Source organism: Aethina tumida, chromosome 3 (genome assembly GCF_024364675.1).
Source record: "Aethina tumida isolate Nest 87 chromosome 3, icAetTumi1.1, whole genome shotgun sequence".
Taxonomy (NCBI): domain Eukaryota; kingdom Metazoa; phylum Arthropoda; class Insecta; order Coleoptera; family Nitidulidae; genus Aethina; species Aethina tumida.
Genome location: NC_065437.1, coordinates 15,497,364 through 15,521,309, shown reverse-complemented (window position 1 = coordinate 15,521,309; position 23,946 = coordinate 15,497,364). Strand labels below are relative to the sequence as shown.

Below are 23,946 nucleotides of genomic sequence, written 5' to 3'. Positions count from 1 at the left end.
ATGAAAATGGCGGAATGCGCATTTTAATGCGCGAAGCGAATTGAAACAATAAACTTGAACAAGTTATTAGTCTGATTCATAAACATTCTGTGGTCATAACCTCCCTAGATCGCTATTGCGCCTAACTTCACGAATGATATTCCAAGTTGACATTTAAGTTGTAGTAGAGTAGATACAAAGGGAATGTTAAATTAATATAAATGAAAACATAAAACAAACAAGACACTCAGCTTTATTTCGATTATATGTGATCAGAAAACTACACTTAACGAACACCCTGAAAGTAAGTACGCCCTAAAACCGACATGACCAAGCCATTTGCCATAAAGGTTATGAAGTCCCAAATTTCTTTCAGGCCGCAATAAACATGTCGTCCGGACGTCCGATTAAATGTGTGGTGGTCGGAGACGGTACCGTAGGAAAAACGTGCATGTTAATATCATACACCACAGACAGTTTTCCTGGTGAATATGTCCCCACTGTGTATGTACCACCACCCAATCCATCATCATTGAATCTAATCAAAAATCATTTGCAGTTTCGATAATTATTCTGCCCCAATGGTAGTTGATGGAATATCAGTCAGTTTAGGCTTGTGGGATACGGCAGGACAAGAAGATTATGATAGATTAAGGCCTTTGTCTTATCCACAAACGGATGTATTTTTAATATGCTTTAGTGTAGCCTCACCTTCCTCATTTGAAAATGTTACTTCCAAATGGTATCCAGAAATTAAACATCATTGTCCTGATGCACCCATGATATTAGTTGGTAAGTTCATGCATAAATTAAGGTATAAATTGAATGTAATGCATGACTTTGTTTGATTAATTATTAATTTATTTTATACAACACAACCTGACTACTAATTAAGAATCTTTGCGCAATTACCAACATCAATTAGCATGTTTATTTTGATGATTGTGCCTGAAATATTGATAAGTGACCATTAACTTACAGGAACGAAAATAGATCTTAGGGACGACCGTGAGACCCTCAACGCTCTAGCAGACCAGGGTTTGAGTCCCATAAAACGGGAGCAGGGCCAGAAGCTGGCAAACAAAGTGAGAGCAGTAAAATACATGGAGTGTTCGGCATTGACGCAACGGGGATTGAAACAAGTTTTCGACGAAGCCGTCAGAGCGGTACTGAGACCCGAGCCACAGAAAAGGCGTCAACGCAAGTGTCTTCTCATGTAGATTGTTTTTATTTTTAATTTAGTTTCCTACTTACAACGGAACTGATGCAACTGGATTTAGCGTTTTAGTTTGGTAAATGCGATACGGATTTGCCAAACTAGAAAAACACTGAGGCATTTAAGAGTCAATATGCAAATGTTTTACAATTTTTTATATTATTTATGTTTACTTATTCTACAACGAATAATGAATTTCATCATTAAAAAATCAAATCAAAACAAAAAAAAAACAAACATTAATACCATAATTTAATCAAAACTCACACATTGAATTCGTTATTCACATTAATATGCCTTATTAAGTGAAAACTCATTAAAAATACTCATTTGTACATCATATATTATTGTTTGTCATGATACACTGTACATTGTTTTTTTTTGTATTTATTTATCAACTATTCCATCCTGATTCACTAATTCTTTTCATTTGTTCAAAAAAACTAAATTAACTTTAACATTGATGTGAAATTGCCTGTTCAATGCTTTTAAAAACTCGAATTTGTATGTTTGATCTCGATTATTTAGACTTGGAGGTTGAAAACTCATGTTTGTTCATTTAAAGCAGTGAATTAAATGTAATGCCAAAGAAACTAATTACTGCCGAAAATTTGATATTTTTATGAGTCTGATGTTAGTAATACTTTATTAATATAAAAGGATAAACTCTGATCATTTTCTTAAACTATCAATTTTACGACAGGAACCGTCTTCCAAATTAGTTTCCTTTAATTGTTAACTTTGATCAGAGTTTGTTTGATGTTGCATTGAACACGCAGAAGTATTTTCTAGTCATTTAAGATTGTTTTGATTTTTATCGGTATTTTTTACAATAGAAAAGAATAGTGACTTTTAGACTGGCTAAAACGTGTTTGCTTTTACCTAAATAAAAATATTTTTATATGTCAATTAAATTGAATTAACGAACTCTAGGATAAAACTCTTCGTTTATGAGACTTATTTGTGCCATTCTCACAGTCTTGTTTTATGTAGCTATTTGTTCAAATTACTTCTTGTTTAATTAAATGATCATGTATGTGTATCCAATACAATAATGTTAGGATAATTAGTAGTTTGCTTTACAAATTATGTATTAGTTGTAGATGTAATCAAAAGCAGCTAAACACTGTTTAATAATATAAACCATATATATTTTTTAGTATGCTACTTTTATATCTTGAATTATATTTACTAATTTTTCTACTAACAAATACGTTCTCGTAAGACCAAAGTAATGATAAGTTCTAGTCACATTTCAATTGTACTGCACAATATTTTTCATCATACAGAAATTTTGGTGTTTACATTTTAATGTAAATCACATATTACAAAACAAATAAAATTGAAATAACTTATGTGTGTATTTTATTTATGCATCTCCAATGATTGATCAATAGCGTTTCCTTGACAATGAACCCAATTAGAAAATAGTGCGTCATTTTTGAAGTACTTTTCAAACAAACAATGACGGAACGGATCATTCCTTCCCCCAATACTTTGGTTAAGTACAACAATCCCGTATTAGTAACAAGACGGGAACGTAAAACCACTGAACCAATTGCAGGACCATCTGGCGTAAGTTATTATTAAGTTTACAAACATCATTTTCGCGTTGTATTCAATTAAATTAGGATGAGTCGCCAAGGAAGTTGCAACTGACTGAAGAAGAGGAGATATTAAATACCATATTACCTCCGAAAGAATGGGAAGAGGACGGTCAATTATGGAGACAGGAAGTGTCCACTGTTCCGGCCACAAGACTGGATGTGATAAATTTGCAGGAACAGTTGGATATGAGACTCCAACAAAGACAGGTATCCCATTGTATTTAAATAAGTTGTCAACAGAAATAAATGTTTTATATATTCCGTCACTTTTACTCACTTACCTTCATAAATTTCTTTGTAAAATGTCTTAGGCCAGAGAAACAGGTATTTGCCCAATAAGACGTGAACTTTACACCCAATGTTTTGACGAAATAATTCGCCAAGTAACCATAAACTGTGCAGAACGGGGTCTACTACTTCTACGTGTCCGCGACGAAATGCGAATGACCATAGAAGCGTACCAAGCGTTGTATTGCAGCAGCGTAGCCTTTGGCATGAGGAAAGCCCTGCAAGCTGAACAGGGGAAGTCTGATCTGTTCCAAGACGTTGAGATTTTAAAAGCGGAAAAATTGGAGTTGGAACATCAGATAATTGAGCTCAAACAAAAAGCTGAACAGGCCGAAAGGCGGGCTGCTGAAACGAGGTTAGCCGAGGAAAGGAAACATACTGAAGAAATTGCTTTCTTAAAGAAGACTAATCTACAATTGAAGGTGCGTTGCGTATCGTTAAAAGGATGCGACTTTATTATTGTTGTTTGTGTTTATTTCAGACTCAACTGGAAGGAATTATTGCGCCCAAAAAATAATTGTAGGAATATAGGAATAAAAAGGCTGGTATAAAACTTCATCATATATTAAAATTTAAGTCACTCTCCAAAGCACTTTTGTAATATTGTCTATTATTGCAAAATATAGTCTTGTATAACCACCACATTTATATAAAAATATTTTAGTACTAAATGTGTTTGTTACTTATTCAATACACAAAAGCACTGGACCGACCAATAAAATTAAGAATACATAAAATATGTAAATAATAATTAAATACTTTGTACAGGAATACAACAATAATTTAGGATAATAAAAACTAAGTTTAAAAAAGAATTATAAAACCCATCCACCCTGGAGATAACCTGCGATGTACGATCGGACTACCACAAAAAAAATAGTGAATTACTAGTGCTTCCCCTTTTTGGACCGTTTCCTCCGTTTCTTCTTATTGGCAGCTACTGAGTCCGCATCAAGGCTCTTTTCATCTCCAGCAGTCGGTGTGGGGGGCTCGGAGACGCTCTCCTCGTCCTCCACATCCTCCTCTTTGACCGAGCCGTTGCTGTTACCGTTCACGGAAAGGTCCAGCGTCAGTTCGGTCGGTTTTGTTAATTCTAGGGATATAATTTTTTCTTGCAGCGTCTCTACCTAAACAACATTTAATAGGATGATTATTAAGTTGTCGTGACGTTGTGAAACTATTTGGGGGGAGGTAGTAATTTTCATTAATAAGCCGAAGGGAAAAGTAACGTTGGTTAAGGTAAATTTTACAATATTTATTATATAAAACGAATATATTTTTATATTTACATAATATCAAATATACATTCCCTTGAAATTTCATGGTGTCTTAAATATAAAAACAACAAAGTGCAATTTCATTCTCGTTTTGTGCAATGCATATATTTGTGTATATAAAAAAATAGTAAAAGATATATAATATTTACATAATTAAACAAAAAAACAGACTAATTTTTTATATATGTACATAAAATAAAATAAACATGACAAATAAATTAAATAATAATTTAAACCTTAAAACCGATCCCAATAATTCATGCATCGGTCGATTCAATCCCTACTCATTCAGCCCTCCAACAAATATCATGCTTTCCACAATCAAATACATAAAACCCAAATTAAAATAATAAAAATCAAACTAAAACTACTCGAGAATAGACAGAAACACACACTAACCAGAGGGTGCAAGAAGAGGCATGCTGTGGTGTTGTGGGGGTTGGTTGGATGTGTTGCGTATCTTATACCTCTCTCTCGATGAGTTTCTCGACGTATTCGACGGTGCGCACGCGTTTCTCGCCCGTTGCGTCATCCACGTACTCCTCCGTCTTGGTCGTCCTCGTCTCACCCAGGACTTTCTCGCTCTCCCTCACCTTCGTCTGACCCGGCTTGCTGCGCACCGCCAGCTTCGGGAAGTCAGCACTGGAGGGACGCAGCTGCGTACACATGCAATAGGGGGCGGAGTTAGTCTGAGTTGGGGGACGGGATGAGTTAGTCACACGTATTCGTGTTTGTTTGATTACATTACTGGTTGTTTTTTTTAGTGACAACACATGCTATTAAATGGATTGTGAAATGCAGTACAACTAGGACGGATTATCGGTTGTCTCAACATTAATATGATATGTCTCTTGTTAATCGTTCAGATTTTTAAGACAACCGCATCCATCGTTTGTTACTGGTTTAATTTGAATGAAGGAGAATATATTGTTCAGTCAATAAAATCATCCACACCAATTATTCCCCGACAGTTACCTCGTCGTTGTGCGGTGCTTCAGGGATGGGCGAGGGGGGCGCCACTTCGCCCGCCCCCACCATGTCCGTCATCGATTTGATGACGATCTGCGCTTGGATGGCGTCCTGCTCGAGTGATTTAAGGCGAGCTGCCCTCCACGCCGCCCGCTTCTCTGCCTTCAGGGCTCGTTCCTCGGCAGGAGAGAGTTGATTCTCGTCTTCATCGGTCAGCAGTCCTTCTTCACGAAGACGTTCTCTGTACCGTTTCTCGGCTTTCGCCGTACGCACTATTCCCATAGTGCTCGACGGTCTGAACAAAATAACAGTGGTTTTGGTGGCCGGTATTCGCAGTATGAGTTTTACATATTAATGCACGAGCGTGGTTAGTTTAGTGTGTAAACGAGTGTTAGTATATATTCTTAATGAATCTTGTTAGTTTTTACAGTTATGCAGATACATTCATTCCTCTCACAACATTCTATCATCAAGGGAAGCTTCAAGGTTTTATATAAGTAGGTTTTATGCAGTAGATTCTCAGATTTACCTCTATCTTAATTATTTTAATTATTGTTTTAGCAAAAGAATGGTTCGGATTTACCTTCACCTTAATTTTTTTAATAACTTTTTGTTTTAGTAAAAGAATTATTTAATAAAACAGATTAAGTAAATGAAAAAGAAAGATTTTGTATTAAAATAATATAACTTCCACCGTTGAAGATAAGGAATTTACTTACCTAGTAGTCGGTTGGGATTCTTCAGATTCTTCATCGGAATGTTCAATTAAACCACCAAGTGAATTTATCTCGGCCGCTGACAAATTGGCTATCTTTTTCTCCTCTTCCGCTCGCAATTTATCGATTTCGTCCTGACTCAAGTAGCTGAATACTTTTTCTGTAAAAACAAATAACTTTAGCAATTTTAATTTATCCTAATGATGATACTTACCAGGTTTGGCAGGTTTTTGACTTTCTTCCATAGCGGTTTCGAAGAATTTTTTTCTGTCGCTTACTGAAGATTTTACGGGATTGCTCTTTGGTGACTGTGGAGGCTTTAAAATCATATTAGTTTCTGTGCACTGTGACTTAAATATAAAAGTAATAAATTGCGACTCTTACATTCACCATTCAGCATCATTCATCAAAACAAACTAAAGTACTGGAGTGTTGTTACCTGTCCAATGTCCCCATGCTTATTAGTATATAAAGAGAAACGTTTGTTGGCTGTTTGCGACGGAGCGTCGGCCTCCAACAGATGTTCCATACTGACTGCTTTCGCTTTGGCGGGTTTCTTGGGAATTACAGGGGGAGGTTTTTTTGGGAGTGGTGGCGGAACATTGGGCAAGGGAGGTGGTGTGATAGATGTAGGAGAATCATCTGGAGGAGGAATAACTGGAGGTGGCGGAAACTTATCTTCGTCATAAGACGCACGATTCTCAACGTCTGCCATGGGTGGAGGTGGAACTATAGGTGGCAAAGAATCTAATAAATCTACAGGAGGTGGTGGAACTATGGGAATGTCGAGATCCGTTAGCAATTTGCTTTCCGGAATATCTTGCAAAACGTACGAGTCTAGATCCAAAGCGGATTGGGAAAAATTACCAATTTCGTCAAGGTTTTTGATTTGATTCTGGGTTGGAGTAGCGATCATTGAATATCTGTTGTTTACGGGATTGCGGGGAATATGGAAAACCATTTCGTTTACCTCCATCGAGTCCAGCCTGTTTCTGGATTCATCAATTGTACTATTCGTATCTACAGAGTATAAGTTGTACTGACTGCCGATTTCTGCTTGTGTTTCGCTGTACACCTCCGGAGGAGGTACAACGAAGATGTCATTTACAACAATATGCTCGTCTGGGGGAGGAAGGTCTTTAAGGCTAATTCTGAGGTTCTCGTGTTCGAGTTTGGGGTGGTCACGTATAAAATCAGATTGGGAATCAGGTAGGGATTGTTGCCGTTGCAAACTGTCAGAATCCACCGTCGTGTGTGGTTTTAGTGTTTTAGGCAAGGTTGAGGCATGCTTAAAGTCGTCCTGTCAGGATAGCATACTAATTAAGAAAGTGTTTGGAGAAATTTAGAACCATCACCAAGAACATATAGCGACAGGACATAGAACAAAAGGGGGAAGGAAAGGCAGTACACTTTATACCAAAAATATATTTGCCAATGAAAATCACATGTAATGTTAAATATTTCCAATGTTTTCGACATAAATAAATAGACATATTCAGTGAGTATTAACATCGAATATAAAATCTGTAATAACTACTGGCTGGAATTATTGAACCAACAATTTATTATTCTTTAGGTAAATTATTATTCCAATCTACTTGCCATAGAACTCTGAGATTATCGGGAAACATCCAGTTCTATATTGCTATTGTATTGGAGTAACTGGTTTCAAGTGATAAGCGTAATATACGATTCCAACAAATTGTTAATGCTTAAAGCAATATTATAGGAAAAACAATAATATAACAATATCATAATTATCTATGGAAAATTTAAAATTTCGACTATAGAATCATTATTTTCATTTAGGCCTGTAAATTGGCGTAAATAACGTTTTCAATTTGGTAAATCATTAAAATATTATATCCTAGATAATTATAATCTTGTATGCTTTTGATAAGAATATAATTTATTTAAATACAATCTCTGGTTTAAATATTTTCTTAATTATCACAAAGTATAACTTTGCGCTGATAAATATTGTTTTGAGCCTCAAAATACGTAACTCTTTTTAGAATGAATTAATTTTAACAATATTGCCTAGCACATAGTATAAAGTTCAAGCGTTTCTACTATAAGGATTTAAAGCTAAAAACCAATAACATTAGAGTTTATTCAGCGTGAAATATTAGACAATCAAAAAATAAAACAAAATTATGTTTTGAAAATTCAATAGTATCCTAATAGATCACCCTGTATAGTCACGTTACGTTTGACCAAAAGCATATTTTTACAAAAATGAATTTGCTATAATTTTCAACAACTATTAACGATAAAAACACAATTTAATATTGATTAATTAGTGTTGATACTGAGCACCACTAATTCAAAAATTATGGCAGTACAAACGGACCCGATTTACAAATAATTAAGACGCACCTTTTGATATGGCACAAATTACCAACTGAACACAATTTTTTCTCATTTCAATCGATTGATTTAATCACATCAATTGGAATTTAATCATACATTATACAATTTTCAATTGTGATATAAACTATTAATAAAATTGAAAAATGCGGTAATAATAATAAATAATTCCAGAGCCAGTACTTCTGGAGATGCGATCTAGTTTAATTCAAAATGTCGGCAGAAAAAGCTTGTAGAAGATTAGATCAGTCTTCTGTAAACGAGCATTTTATTAGGTATTTAAGCATTTAGAAACTGTAATACTGGTTTTGTAATTATTTCTAAGATTACACCTAATAATAGACATTAACTCAACTCTTTTAAAATGTCCGTTTCATAATGAAGGAGATTGATTTTGTTAATTTTAATGTATATACACGAAATGTGTCCTATATGAAAATAGTCTTTGATCACATCACATTTTTACACCTTACAATAATATAACCATACAATGAGTACATTAATTAACATCACATATAAAACATTTTCCTTAAATTTTGGGAATTACACTGATATAATATTATGTAACTGTATGTTATTGCAAATAGTTTTTATATAGGTACTTTCTGATTTTTATAGTTTTTTTTTTTTAATTCACAACCATGGAGAAAAAATCTAATCAGTTACGGAACTTACAACGAGTTATGTATGAATTAGGAATAATTGAAACAGGCTAGTTTCAAATAAATGTACTTACTTAATAAACTGTAAGAATATGGTGAAGTTGGTCCCAGGACCGATGTTCTCAATTGGTCAATTCAGATAAAAATCAGAAAGTACCAAGTACATATCAATCATTACACTGGTCAATAACTTATACATATAGCTTAATTTAAGAGCACCACATTTGTTGAATAGTTTCTTTATCGTACAAATTACGACAACCAACATATTTTACAAAAGTATTTCATTCTTAAGCAACTGTTATGGAGAAGTATTGTTTTCGATCTGCAAAAGAAAAACGTAGTTTCGTTTTAATAAGAGCAGATTTTCATGCATTCCGCCACTAAAAAAAAACAATCTGGGATGCATGCCTTGCACAGCGTTTCAGTTTACTCGTAATTGCAGCCAGGAATTGTTACAGATGTTATATACTCAATGATGAGGTGGATGAATTAAGCAGGAATAATAATAATAATAATAATAAAAATGAATACATTTAAAGCAAAACTTGTAACACAAACAACAGCCAGCAATAAATTTGTACCTCTATAAAAATTATGGCATATTTCGATTTTTTACAAGTCATTTTCCAAAATCTAGTCATAACATTGGAAGCAAAACATCACAACACACAACAAACGCTCCTTCTACCAACGCACCAACAACAACACAAGCAAACACTCACAATCACAACGAATTACTTACCGTGGTGGGTTGAGCGGCGAGGGTGTGTTTGCTCATTACGATCGTGGTCGTTTTCAGTTCGGAATTCGGTCCGCCCGGCGACTTGGGCGGCACTGAATTCTCGATCGGACCCTGCGCCAACGTCTCGACGGCGCGTACCACGTCCAGCACTTTCTCGGCGGGCGTCGTCGCCTTCGCCTCCACCAAAGAGAGATCCTCCTCGGAACGGTCCACAGCCTGCAGCCGTTTCTCCGCCTCCTCTTTCTCGAACTGGACAAGTTCCGATTTCATTTTGTGTTCCTGCAAACAAATCTTAAGTTGCATGTCAGGTTAAAACATAACGCTAATTCGTTACCTGTTGACTGTCTTCGTCGGGAACATCGAGAGAGCTGACACTGTGCGACCGACTGCTGACGGATCCTCCCCTGCTGTGCAGTCGACCTTCGGCGACCGCCTTGTCGATTTCTGAGCGGTCGTAGCCCTTGCACACGACCAGGCGGATGTAATTTCCGCAGGAACGCAACGCGTGTACCGCCTCCTGGTGTGTGGCGCCCAACAGAGAGCGACCGTTCACCTCCAATAGGCGCATTCCGGTACGGAGACGACCGTCGCGACGTGCCGCCCCTACTGAATTGATCTTCGAGATGAAGACGCCCTCGTCCGACTGGTCGAGCGGGTTGCCGCGCTGTCCTTGCAGTCCGCCCTTAATGTGCATGCCCAGTTTTTCGGAATCGCCTTTTTCGATCACCAGTTCCTGAAACGGGAAATAAACGTTACGAATTTCATATTACTCACTGGAAAGGATCAGTTTTGGGTCTGACCTAAGGGCTGATTGTGAACACCAAATTGCGTAAATGGCCTCCGAGTCCTTATCAAATATTCAGGACTCAGAACCCATTTCCGAACGTTTGATGATCAGAACATAAAATTCGAAGAATTTACAATACTTATAATACGATAGAAAAAATCAAGCAAAGGCTATTTTTTTTGGCTAGTCATAGTTCGAGTTATTGAAGTTCAATATTTGGGAATTTAGGTAATATCTTTTAAGTTACTTAATCGATTCACATAAAAATTTTACATTAAAATAACTGTCAAGCTATTTACAAGCTACACATCAATCAATTTATTTTTGTCGTGCTACAAGTATGGGGACAATAAACAAAAGTTATAAAAAATACTAAAGGAACATTAAAGAAATGTGCATTAAAAACTACACTCCCATCCTTTTTTTTTGTCACACCAATTTGCACTTACCATTGGTTCGATATACGATATCATAAGTTGCTTGTAAGAGAAGTAAATAATTCAGTGTAGTAGAGATTTGAAGAAAAAACATAAATGTGCAGTATTAAATTTAAGAAATTTGATGAATTATTACCTGGAATCCTTCAGGCAAAGGATCATGCCTTATAGTAAGCGTTATACTATCTCCAGGCCGCAGAAGTTCCATGACGGCTTCCTGGTGAGTTGCAGAAGTGACATCTGTTCCATTTACTTTTAAAATTCGATCGCCCACACGCAATTTGCCACAACTTGCTGCAGTACCTCCCGGCACCATCTGAAAATAGGAAACACTATATTCTTGGAATCATGGTGGAGTTCCCGCAACTTACATGTGAAATGAATATTCCTGGTTCCTTAGCACCAAATGGAATACTGGAATGGTCGATGCCCCCAATAATACTAAAACCTAGTGAACCAGTGGCCTTGCTTAACGTGACGTCCTGTAAAATGATTGAACAATTGAAAACTGTCCTTTAAAATATCAACAATTTGTCAGTATTTGCTAAAATATACTATAGATAACTTCGTAACTGTGAAACCCTACCCCTTCTACAGACCCTGGAAGCGATAAAGCTCTTCCACCTGATTGTTGTGTTATTACAATTAAAAATTATCCATTTTAACACAATGATACAACATATACTTCAAAGTCTAGAACCGAGAAGGGGAGGATTGAAACTTTGATGTATATTCTGTTGTGATTTCTTCCCTGAAACTGTGCTGCTGAGAATACCGGTACAAAATATACCAGTGACTCACCAGTTTCACATTCCGCACACGTAGGTTTGGTTTGTGTATAAATTTTAAATAAAAAATGCAGAAACCGTAATCGTCGATGACAAATCTCGTTCTCGCTCAGAAAAAAAATCACACGTAACGAATTTCTTAACCTAACCTAGACTTAAATTACGGTGCCTAAACTAGTTACTAGAAAGAGTTCAGCAAGTGGCAATGATATACAGAGTGTGTACAGGTAGATTAAATTCAGTAAAAGCAGGAAGATGGGAAATAAAGGAGAGTGGTCCTCGAGTTTTTCATTTTCATTTTGCGACTGTCGGTTTTACCTGCATCCTGGACGGCCTTCTTAGCGGATGAGGGCCTGAATACACCAATTAGTACAAAAAATGTTATTACAACTAAATAAAAATACCCAGTTACATCGGTAATGTACACAACTAGCATGCTTTTATGGCGATTGTCAAGCGCAAAACGATGAATTTTACATGCTCTGTTACATTTCGATAAATAAATGATGAAGCACAAAAAAACTGATGATGAGAAACGTGTGTTGTTTTTTAAATCCCCCAAACTTCATACATAATTTGCTTTTGATGTAACGGAGTTAAATTGTTAGCCAATTTTGTTTTAAAATTGAGTTAGTGATGGTTATTTTGCTGTTAATTTTATACATCAATTTTACAATTTAATAGCGTATCAATCAATAAAATCTGGAATGTTGCCTTTTGAAAACGGAAAAATGTTAGTTCGTAATCTGTAATTAAAATAATTGCATCGTTGGTAATTCCAAAGTTGTTATAATTTACCCATAACATGAATCTATAAACCGTTTTAACTTTGTTAACTAAACGTATTTCAATTCAAGGACACTGTGTTATTTAAAAACGACAAAAAATACAAACAACATGCTTTTGACCATGTTATTAATTGATTTTATTAGTCACTAACCACGACTTGAACTCCTGGCAGTGTTTCGTGTGTTTATTTCCGTAATTATCATCAGTAATATGTACACAACTGAATTAAAACATAGTAGAAAATCGTTTCCATGCACAAATAAAAACATAATTGATGTAACCGGTTAATTCAATACAGTTAATCTCAATCAGCATTCAAAATATCCTAAGTCCAAAAAACAACATGCATAACTGTTCACTGATTAATTTCAGCTCGATGCAAACGATCCTGAAAACGATTAATAATTCATTTGTCTGGTATCAACATTCAAGGCAAAATGCAACACTTGACACATTCAATAAATAATGGTTTTCTAAGTTAACAGAGTTCATGCATTTCAATATTCGCTTATCGCTATTTTTAGTATGGTAAAATTATCAGTTTTCAAAAAACTAGAGTAATTTCTTAAATGCTGTTTCGAAACTGGAACGTAATTTTATGGGCTAGATAAATATTTGCTATTGTTTGTACGCGTCCGTGCCTTTCGTTTTCAGCAGTGGATCTACAGCAAATGAAAGTACAAGTACAAAATAAACAAATATAATTTAAATTACGTGTGATAATGAATTTGTGACTAACGTAAATTAATTCGATAACGTAGTTTTAGTTTTAGCTTATCTACGTGCCATAATGTAGAATAAATATATATATAAAAGAATTCTAATTGTTTTATTAATAACGAGCGATGAACGATAAATTTCATTTGTGGTCAGTTATGGATGTTTTTCCCAAACAGTTCAAATAATTTTAAAACCAAATTGTAGTCTAAGAAGGAACTTGCGTTATCTGAATATTTATTGCAGGAAAAATATTAAATGACAACATTTTTAAAAAATATTACAGATACGTAACTGATTGAAAACAAGTAAAATAATGTATTGAAAATTAGTAAGTACTAAAAAGAGATTTATCTCAAATTACTCATGTTTTATTAAGTCACTGGAATTTTATCAGTATGTATTAGTAACTTGTTGACAGAATACTTGCACAATCTCCATTATTACACAGAATTTTATTTATTTGTTTTATAAAAATTTAAAATAATATTAATGTGTATATAAATAATAATAGTTCCTGTCATAATTCTTTGTTTTATTCATTATCAATGTAAGCAAGTTTCTGTGTCTGAAATTTATTGTTATTAACATCATAAATGAATAATTAATAAATTATCCTGACAGATAAGTTTTGAATAAAATGTCTATGTTAATTTTGACCTAGATAGAGCCGTATCTGTATCATTTTATTTTCAAATAAACAAACAAGGTAAACATTAAAATAACGCAAGTGTCGTAACACAGCTAAAACAAAAATAAAAAAGGGTGCATAGATAATTTAATAAAAACAAAAATATATATAGATTATTAACCACCAGCCATTAACCAGCATGCAGGTAAGTGTTATAGTGGTGAGGTGTCGTTTATCTACACAACCATCATACCTCGATGATCAGGGGCTCGACCAACTTATTGTCTGTGATGCGAGTAACCACCGTCTCGGTGAAGGTGCTCTTGGTGATGGTCTCGGTGACGCGTCCGGGCCCAGTGGGCGCCGGCGGCAGCTCGATGGGATCCGGTTTCTTGATGGTGACCGTCGTGACCGAGTTCGCGGACGCGGGGTGACTATTATCGGCGTTCGCGTGATTGTCGGGGTTGGAGGGATCGTCGGGGGAACGTTTTAGGAAGTGGGCGGGTATCATTGCTTGGAACTCTTCGTTAGTGATCGGTCGCGGGTGTACCTGTGCATCGTCGCCCTCTAAAGACGAGGTGGGCGTCGCCCGTTTGTGGTTCGTGTGGTTCGTGCCGTTGGTGTTGGCGTGGGGCACAGCGTTCTGTTGCTGCGTCGTGTCGGCGCTGTTTAGGCGGCGAGGCGCCGGTTTCGGCGCCACCGGCTGCTGCTGTTGCTGTTGCTGCTGGTGGTGGTCTATGCCGTTTATCTTTGGCACCTCTGGCAATTCCTGTTTTGTCGTCGGCTCCGGCTCGTTCACCTATTACCAGAAACAAAGTTCTTCAATTAATACAAATTGTTTATTTAATATATAAATAATAATAATAATAATAATAGTTTAAATAACTGAGAGTTTATTGACATTTTAATGTGGTTGTTGACGATACTTGAAAAACTCTAGAAATAAATTACGAAAATTTATGATAGCCTTTCAAATAAAAGTATTATTAGTCAGACATGATGAAACAGTAAATATAAGATTTCACTTTGTTTCGTAATGACTTATAAATTATTTATTGGAAAATTTATTTTAAAAAAAATAAATCTAAATATAATTTTGATAAAAAATAATGATTTCTTTATTGTCCATAAGGAGTATTTTATTAAATGTCAATATTTGTGTTTTGCAGTTAAGATATCGAAAGTCAATGTTACCTTTAAATATACCCAAACATTTCCAATATATACACAATTATTACTCATCAATATGCAAATTAGTTTGTTTAATTAATCATTATGTAAATAGCGTTTATAAAACATTGTTTACTAAATTTAAATATATATGTCACTTGTGTTTTCAATAAAATACTATTGTTGAAAATAAGTGAAGTACGCAGTTCTCATCTTGAAACGTCTACAGAAGATATAATTATTCAGGAATGTAATAATTGAATACAAAGCACCATTTAATTTTTTCTCCCACATACAAAACATTTATTATCATCATTCAGTGCGATTTTTTCTATTTAATTAATTATGCAACAAGTGTCAACGAACTTATTGGTATTTCCTATTATTAAGGAAGTTACACATTAATTATTTCGTAAATAAACTCTCTCTCTTATTGGATATAACTTATTCACTTGTGAAACCTACCTTCTTAACGTCTGCTTCGAGAGATCTTCTGTAACCGGTGTATCCGGGCCTGTTGGCCATATAACTGTTGGTGGCATACAATCCGGTGTAAGGTTTAGGTCCGCCCAGTAACCTGGGCGACTGTTGCGGCCCGGGTGAGGGCGAAGGACTGTCCTTCGAAACGGCAATTTCTCTTTCCACCGTCAGCCGCACGAATCTTTCTAAACCAGTCAGCAGCGCAACGGCCTGATTGTGTGTCGCGTTGGTCAAATCCGAACCATTAATCGACACGACTCTGTCGCCCAGACACAGCTTGCCGTCCTTGTGTGCGACACCGCCCTCGGTGATGCGCGATATGTAAATCGCATCCGAGTCGGGCTTGAAAGGCGGCGAACCCTTGCCGCCCGCTATGCTGAATCCCAAGCCCCTCGAGTCCCTGATCAGGGTGGTGTTGACCAGCACCTTCTGCAATACCACGTCGTCGTCGACGGGTTGCAGCGGGGGCGGCGGCACGTGATAAGTTTCCGGCTTGTTGGACGGTGTGGGTGTGGAGACGTCGCTTCTGTTGAAGCCTCTCACTATCCTGGTGACCTCACGGCTAACCTCGAGCACGAGGATGGCGCCGGAGGCCTTCAGCACCTCGACGGCGTCGTAGTGTCGTACGTTTACCATCGAGACGCCGTTCACGCTAAGGACCTTGTCGCCGACGCGCAGACCGGCCAAATCGGCCGGTCCGGCTTCGGTGACGCGTGATATAAAGATGCCGTCGTCGTCGCCCTTGTACGGCGTGGAGCCGCGGCCTCCTGCGATCGAGAGGCCGAGTCCCGTTTGGGATTTCTCGATGTGGATTTCGTAGCGTTCCTCTCGTAACTCCACTGTTGAATCTGAGTCGCCAGCTAGATGGTAAGGGGGAAAAGAACAAAATTGGGGTGGTGAGACAATGGTAACAGTAAACGGGTAACTTCTGCTGATGAATGAATGAACGGTACGGAAATGTTCGTTCTTTGTTTAAATGACGTGCTTCAAGATTGTGTTTGAATAATTAAGATTTAACAGATTGAAAAGTTTAAAAGAGGCATTACAACAACTCTTAATTAAGATTAGTTATACGATATGTAAAAAGTGATTAAGAAGAAGCCACTCTAAAACTTTTGTATAAGAAATTTAATATTGTGGTTGACTTTAAATATTTTAAGGGTTTCCTATGCCCCAACTTTTAGTAGGTTTATAGTAGGATTTAAACAAATCATTATTAATAGTAACTTTTTAAAATGTTAAAAATTGTAAAAAACATAATTTAATTTATTTTACTGACTGTGGGATGTCAACAAAGAATTAATTAGAATTAGATCTATAAGAGGTTGTTTAACTTGACCTGTCGATTAAAAATTTCCTTGAAACTTATCAATTGATTAAAAATTGACGAAAATCTTAAATTAATTCAATGATTTAAATGGTTATCTTCACCTGACTTCTTTAATAAGATTTTCTAAGGTAAATTCCATTTTTCTGAAAATATAGAATAAAATTGAATATAACAATTTAAAACATAAAAAACAAACAGAATTTTGGAAGAAAATAAAGTGTGTTGTGTTCTATGAAGTTTAAATTTTCAGATAGATTCAAATCTTCTAAATGATCAAATTAATCTGAATTCTTTTCCTATTTTTGACTAACTCAACTCAGGTTTCAAACAACAACAAATGTATATTAAACGAGAATCCTTGTGAGAAATGGTGTTCTAAAACCCCTTGAATAATATTTTCTTGCATAGATGTGCAGAATTATTTTTTATGCTAAAAAACTATTATAATAATATTAACGAAGACCTATGTTTAGCAATGAGGTTCTTTAACGCGGAATACTGATAAATAATTAGTCTGAAACTTCAGTTGATCAAAAATTGACGAAATCTCAAATTAATTCAATGATTTAAATGGTTATCTTCGCCTGACTTTTTTAATTAGTTTTTATATATTCTATTTTTTCTGAAAACACAGGAAAAAATTGAATATAAAAATTTAAAACATAAAAAACTTACAGATTTTGGAAGAAGAAAATAAAGATTTAAAACTAGGTGTTTCAAAAACCCTTGAACAATATTTTTTTACATATTTGTACAAAATTATTTTAATAATTAGGGGCTGCGAGATGTCAACAAAAACTTAAGATATCAACGAAAATCTATAGCAATGAGGTTATTTAACTTGAATTGCAGAATAAATGCTTGTGAGAAACTTGAATTAAGTTGATCAAAAAATGGTGAAAAATTCTGACTTTTTTATTTAAATTTTCTAAGGTATATTCTATTTTTTCTGAAAACACAGGAGAAAATTGAATATAAAAATTTAAAACATAAAAAACTTACAGATTTTGGAAGAAGAAAATAAAGATTTAAAACTAGGAGTTCCAAAACCCCTGGAACAATATTTTCTTACATATTTGTACAGAATTATTATAATAATTACTGACTGTGAGGTACTACCAAAGACTTAAGAATATCAACGAAAATCTATAGCAACGGGGTTGTTTAACTTGAACTGCAGATTAAAAGTTTGTGAGAAACTTAAATTAAGTTTATAAAAAATGGTGAAAAAATCTAACTTTTTTATTTAAATTTTCTAAGGTATATTCCATTTTTTTTGAAAACATAAGAGAAAATTGAATATAAAAATTTAAAACATAAAAAACTTACAGATTTTGGAAGAAGAAAATAAAGATTCAAAACTAGGTGTTCCAAAACCCTTTGAACAATATTTTCTTACATATTTGTACAGAATTATTTTAATAATTATGGGGGTTGTTTAACTTGAACTGCAGATTAAAAGCTTGTAAGAAACTTGAATTAAGTTGATCAAAAAATGGTGAAAAATTCTGACTTTTTTATTTAAATTTTCATTTTTTTTCTGAAAACATAGGAGAAAACTGAATATCAAAATTTAAAACATAAAAAACTTACAGATTTTATAAGAAGAAAATAACGATTTAAAACTAGGTATTTGGGTTCTATAAGATTTAAATTTTCAGATAAAGATAACCTTCTATATGATCAAATTAATCTAATCTTTATGTCATTTATGACCAACTCAAGTTTCAAGCAATGAAATAAATATTAAACGAGAATCATTTTGAGAAATGGGGTTCCAAAACTCCTTGAACAATATTTTCTTGCATATATGTGCAGAATTATTTTTATAAAGAAAACCTGTTATTCTATCATACCTATAAAAGAGGAGAACGATGCAAATGATGTTGAAATACTCAAGCAAGTATAAACATTTAACTTCTTTATAATGTTTACAATTTATTTTATGATACGATTTTGAACTATTTAGGTAAATCTTATTTGTATTAAATATATTTTCGTCAGTAAATTTAATTAGTAAATAACAAATAGTTGAGTCATATAAATATTTGATAAGTCTCAATTGTACTAGTAATGCAAACATAAGCAGGCAAGGTTAAACTGCAGTATTGATTCGTTCAATACACATACCGCATTTTACTGCTAAAATTTTTAACGTCAATTCTACAATGTACAACCTATTTTTTTAACTGTCACACACGTTGATATTGTATCTTGTTCAAACAACTGATAACAAAGAGGGCAATGCTGGTTCGAATTAATTAAATCCCAACGTGCTCAACACATTAAGGAAAAAACGTAAACAAAATGACGTGTTTCATCATAACAAACCGAACCAAAACGAAAACACAACCTTGAAGCACCCAATCTCACGTAACACCAAAAATCCGTGAATTACGGAACCACGTGAAAATCAGCAGCGGGTACCTGTTCTACTAAGAATAATGGGCCGGATGTACTGCGACCGGTACACGGGTTTTCGCGAGCTGAAGCTGATCGCGGCGCCGTTGAATCTTCGCGGCAACGAGTTCGCCTTAACGTCCAGTTTGGCGCCGCGCGACTTGACGCGAATTTTCGGCAGGGTGCTGCTCATGGTTCGAGCGTCGACGTTCACTACTGACAACGGGTGCGCGACAACGGCGCGACGTCGCTCATTGTTATCGGACGCGAGGCAGGAGTGCGCGTTCCGCTCGCAGGAATCGACGGTACTGAGTCGCGCCGGTCCCGTGCGAGGAAAGGCGCACCCCGCCCACACGTACCGCATCGGACTTACCTTGGCTGCTGGTGCTCCGTTCGCCGACGGAACCGGGCGGTGTGGCGCTCGCTGGCTCCGTCTCGTCCTCCTTGCGCCTGAGGGCCTGCAAAAGCGTCCAAAAGAACGGGGTCAGTGGGTGAATTGTGCACACAGGAAACGGAAGATGAAGAACTACCACGGCTCTCGGCATTCTACTTAATGAATTGACGGGCAAAAACTCAGTTTTACGACGCCGAAACGCAAACACAAGGTAAAACGATCGTAAAGAGCTAATAAACGACACAAGGCAAATGCACTTAATTATCTAAAAGCAATTTATTATAAAAACAATTCAATAACTATCAAAGTGCAGTCACAGATAATAATTATATTTTCCAGAAATCAGTAATGGAAAGACAATAGTAATGATTTCATGGCTATTCATAGAAATAAACAACCAAATTGAATCATTATTTATATTTCATTTTTATCAATGGACAATATAGATGTAAAACAATTCTTTTTTTAATAAATAAATGATAAATTTAAATATAATTTCGTAGAAATAGTCAAATATCAAACAACAATAATCATCGTAGTACGTATATATCAATAAAAAAATATATATATAAAAATACCACTTTCAATAAGTTTATGTTTTATGAAAAATAGATGCACACACAAACTAATTGTAACAGTATTTATAACTTATTGGTACAATGAAAATAGATACATTTATTTTTTAACAATTTGGATCCTTATTCATGGTTCATTAGTATTAAAATAAACAAAATAAAAATATATTTCATTTTTAACCGCATTCATTAAAATTTACTTACAATAAAAAGTAGAATGATAATAAAGATTATTTTAAACAAGCAAAATGAACAATATATAAATATACTTCCTTTTTAATTGCACTTAATAAATTTACTCACATAAAAAAGTAGAAAAACAATACAAATCATTTCGTAGAAATAAAAATATTTATAGTTCATTTCTTTCAATGAACAAAATTCAAATATATTTCTTTAATTTTATTATAGTATTATTAATAACAGCTTTTAATAAATTTACATAAAAAAGAAGTAGGAAGACAACTGAAATAATTTCTAAATATTTCATTCAATTGAAATCATTTCATTGAAATAGGGAAACAAAGCGAATTATTATTTATTGTTCATTCATATTATTCATATATTAAAATATATTTATTTTTTAAACACTTTTAATAAATTATATGTGATAAAAAATAGAATGACAACTGAAATAATTTCTTAGAAATAAATTGAATTGGATCTATATTTATAGTTCATTCTTATAAATGAACAATATATCATATTACTTTGTTTTCTAGAAGCTTTTAAAAAATATTTAGAATAAAAAGTATAAAAACAGTACAACCAAGAGATCATAATATTTATAGTTCATTCCTACGCATGAACAATATACAAATATTTTTAACCTCTTTTAATAAATTACCTATAGTAAAAAGTAGAAAGATAACTGAAATAATGTCGTAAAAATAAGTAAATAGAATCTATTTATAATTGATTTTCATCAATGAACAATATAAAAATATATTTTATTGTTTTAACCGATTATAATAAATTAAGTACAATAAAACAACTGAAAAAATGTTGTAGAAATAAATAAATCGAATCTTTATAAATATTTGATTCCTATCAATAAACAATATAAAAATATATTTCATTTTATAAAAGTTTCAATAAATTTTCTTGCGATTAAAAGTAGAAAAACACTACAAATAATTTCAAAAATATAAAGAAACAAATTGAATCATTTCCATAGTTCATTTCTATCAATGAATACTTAACTTATTTTTTAATAAATTACGAAAAAGTAAAAAGGTAACTGAAATAATGTCATAAATAAATAAATATGATCTTTATTAATAATTGGAATTAATGAACAATATAAAAATATATTGTGAAAAAATTTTATAGAAATAAAAAAACAAATTGAATAATTTTTTTTCAATTTTTCCATTCCTATCAATGAACAATTAAAAAACATATTCCCCCTTTTAATAAATTATATACTATAAGAAGTAGAAAACAAATGAAATAAGTTCGTTATTATTTATATTTATAAAAATTATTTCATTTTTTAATAAATTTGCGTTCAATAAAAAGTAAAAAGACAATCAATAAATGAATATCAATCACATTATAAATGATTTCCTAGAAATAAACAATCAAAATGATAAAAAATTTATTGTTCATTGACATCAATAATTTTTTTTTTAACTTTTAACAAATTTATAATACAATACGTTTTATATTTGTCTTCTAGTTTCGTAAAAACCAGAAGCTGATTAATTTGTATAGAATTCGAGATCATTAATAAAGACAAGTTTAAAAAATTATCAGTAACTCGTGATCATTTATCATTACAGATCGTGCTTGAAAACTAAATGCGTTTTTAAATGCATTCCATCTGAAACTATTGTTTGATGAACAATCGATGATGCATCTCAAGATAGCACCACTCGAACCCCCTTAATTAACAGTTTCACATTTTTGACGAGCAAATGGAACATCTGCAAGACACGACATTAAAATTCTGTAAACACTAAGTAAATTAATGGTGCAAATGGCGCACTGATTACCTAGTAAAGTCTTTGATTCATGACCTATTAGAAACGTGTTTGCTTATGTGCTGGACGTAAAGTGTTTACTTTCACTTTTGTACTTGCGGCCCCATAAAGTTCACGTATTTTTCTTTATTGGGCAACATGGCAACAACATTTCAACGTCTCAGCGTCTTCGGTAGTAGCAGTATTGTTACCTTTCCGGCACAATGTAAACATGACGTAATTGTTTAAATTTAACACATTACAACAGTTAATGGTGTACACCTATGTTTTTTTTTCCCGAATGACTGCTAAGCATTCCAAGTATTTATGTGGGTTTACGATTGTTCCGCAATCAGTTAATTGAATAATGGACAGAACAATGACAGAATTTGAATACTTGCAACCGATATTTAAAATCGGACAGGTGGAAAATTAACTAAATCGAAATGACATGGCATAACATTTTTGGTGGGTGACAGTAAACCACCCAAAGTAATTATGTCAGCTTTTATTGTCAATTGAACACAGTTTTAATATTGTGGAGGATCGTTAAAAAACCCACTTCCAACAGCATTTTAATTCAATATAATCGACACAAATGGCGATTTAATTCAGCAGGCAGATTAACGGTGTCCGTCCAGAAACGATGCATTTTTGATGTAACATTTATTTTTAAACAATGTGGGATAATGGTTGATGTCTATAATTAATGATCGCTTTTAATGTCGATTTCCAAATTCCGTTTAAGATATATGTAAATTGCGTTTTGCCATATGCAGGGATTAATACGATTTGGCAATTAAATAAACCTGTAATTTTACTGTTAGGACTCTCAAAAGCAATGGAAAATTTCTCAGGCAAAACAAAACCGAGATTTCTTGTATTAATTAACAAGAATCATTAGTTTTTGAATTGTACTACCACTTTTGGTATTTTAAACTCTTGTATGATTAATTTATAAAATAAAAATTGATAAAACAAAGGAACTAAATTTGGATTTATTAAAAATTTATTTCTTGAACTACACTAAGAATTTTTGTTATTTTAAACGTTAAAGTTAAAGGTTTTATTTCTTTAATAAATTAATTTTGGTAATTTCCCACATGTGCTTAATTGCTCCTATATGAAATCCCTAAAGAGTAGTTTTCATTCTTCATTAAATTTATAATTCAAAACTATTATATATATTATTATATTATATTTATAGAACAGAATAAAAAATATAATTTAAAATTTGTAATTTGTTCTTAAATTGTACTAATAGTTTTTGTGAAATTGAAATTCCATAATAGTACACTTTAGGAATTTAGGAATTTTTAAATGAGTAATTAGATCTAGTTCTAATTTTCAAAAGGGTAATTTGACTCCAGATTAGAGGTTTTAATTTTTAAATAAATTTTTAAACTTCACTAGGGAAATGTATATTTGATAAATTAAGCAAAATGAAAAACAAAAATTGGGATTTTTCAAAAGATGATTTCTTGCCATATGACTCCAGAAAATTGCTAAATTTTAATTCTTTAATAAATTTAACCAGAACTGTTCTCTCAGGAAGAATTATATATTTGATAACTAAAATAGAATAAAAAACTAAATTTGAAATTTTTCAAAAGAATAATTAATGTACTATAAATTTTTGCCATATAACACCAAAA

The 23,946-nt window shown here is 33.6% G+C and overlaps 3 protein-coding genes across 12 annotated transcripts in view; 2 read left to right on the top strand and 1 right to left on the bottom strand.

Annotated features, from left to right (window-relative positions):
• Positions 1 to 113: 113 nt before the first annotated feature.
• Positions 114 to 2,550, top strand: LOC109599988 (ras-related C3 botulinum toxin substrate 1). 2 transcript variants are annotated; one of them, XM_020016045.2, is made up of 4 exons: positions 114 to 283; positions 339 to 483; positions 539 to 771; positions 961 to 2,550. In XM_020016045.2, the coding sequence occupies exons 2-4, from the start codon at positions 368 to 370 to the stop codon at positions 1,197 to 1,199; spliced, it is 588 nt and encodes a 195-aa protein (XP_019871604.1). In that variant the 5' UTR covers positions 114 to 283; positions 339 to 367; the 3' UTR covers positions 1,200 to 2,550. The 2 variants fall into 2 exon arrangements, with proteins under 2 accessions (XP_019871604.1, XP_019871603.1); XM_020016044.2 differs by having other exon boundaries at positions 116 to 283; positions 356 to 483.
• Positions 2,551 to 2,622: 72 nt separating this feature from the next.
• Positions 2,623 to 3,732, top strand: LOC109599998 (33 kDa inner dynein arm light chain, axonemal). Its single transcript, XM_020016055.2, has 4 exons — positions 2,623 to 2,770; positions 2,827 to 3,009; positions 3,114 to 3,512; positions 3,572 to 3,732. The coding sequence occupies exons 1-4, from the start codon at positions 2,660 to 2,662 to the stop codon at positions 3,605 to 3,607; spliced, it is 729 nt and encodes a 242-aa protein (XP_019871614.1). The 5' UTR covers positions 2,623 to 2,659; the 3' UTR covers positions 3,608 to 3,732.
• The window catches only part of LOC109599997 (protein lap4), a 62,677-nt gene continuing 42,369 nt past the window's right edge, over positions 3,639 to 23,946 (bottom strand). For 3 of the 9 annotated variants that reach the window (XM_049965162.1, XM_049965163.1, XM_049965164.1), the window contains 13 exons: positions 19,732 to 19,816; positions 15,614 to 16,488; positions 14,232 to 14,777; positions 11,425 to 11,535; positions 11,190 to 11,369; positions 10,164 to 10,562; positions 9,830 to 10,108; positions 6,492 to 7,352; positions 6,267 to 6,369; positions 6,056 to 6,212; positions 5,343 to 5,631; positions 4,835 to 5,056; positions 3,639 to 4,217 (listed from right to left, as the gene is read on the bottom strand). In XM_049965162.1, the coding sequence (XP_049821119.1) occupies positions 3,978 to 4,217; positions 4,835 to 5,056; positions 5,343 to 5,631; positions 6,056 to 6,212; positions 6,267 to 6,369; positions 6,492 to 7,352; positions 9,830 to 10,108; positions 10,164 to 10,562; positions 11,190 to 11,369; positions 11,425 to 11,535; positions 14,232 to 14,777; positions 15,614 to 16,488; positions 19,732 to 19,816 (4,347 nt within the window). In that variant the 3' untranslated portion in view covers positions 3,639 to 3,977. Of the gene's footprint in view, positions 4,218 to 4,766; positions 5,057 to 5,342; positions 5,632 to 6,055; positions 6,213 to 6,266; positions 6,370 to 6,491; positions 7,353 to 9,829; positions 10,109 to 10,163; positions 10,563 to 11,189; positions 11,370 to 11,424; positions 11,536 to 14,231; positions 14,778 to 15,613; positions 16,489 to 19,731; positions 19,817 to 23,946 lie in introns of all 9 variants that reach the window. The other 6 variants (XM_049965166.1, XM_020016054.2, XR_007547574.1 and 3 more) reach the window with 6 other exon arrangements.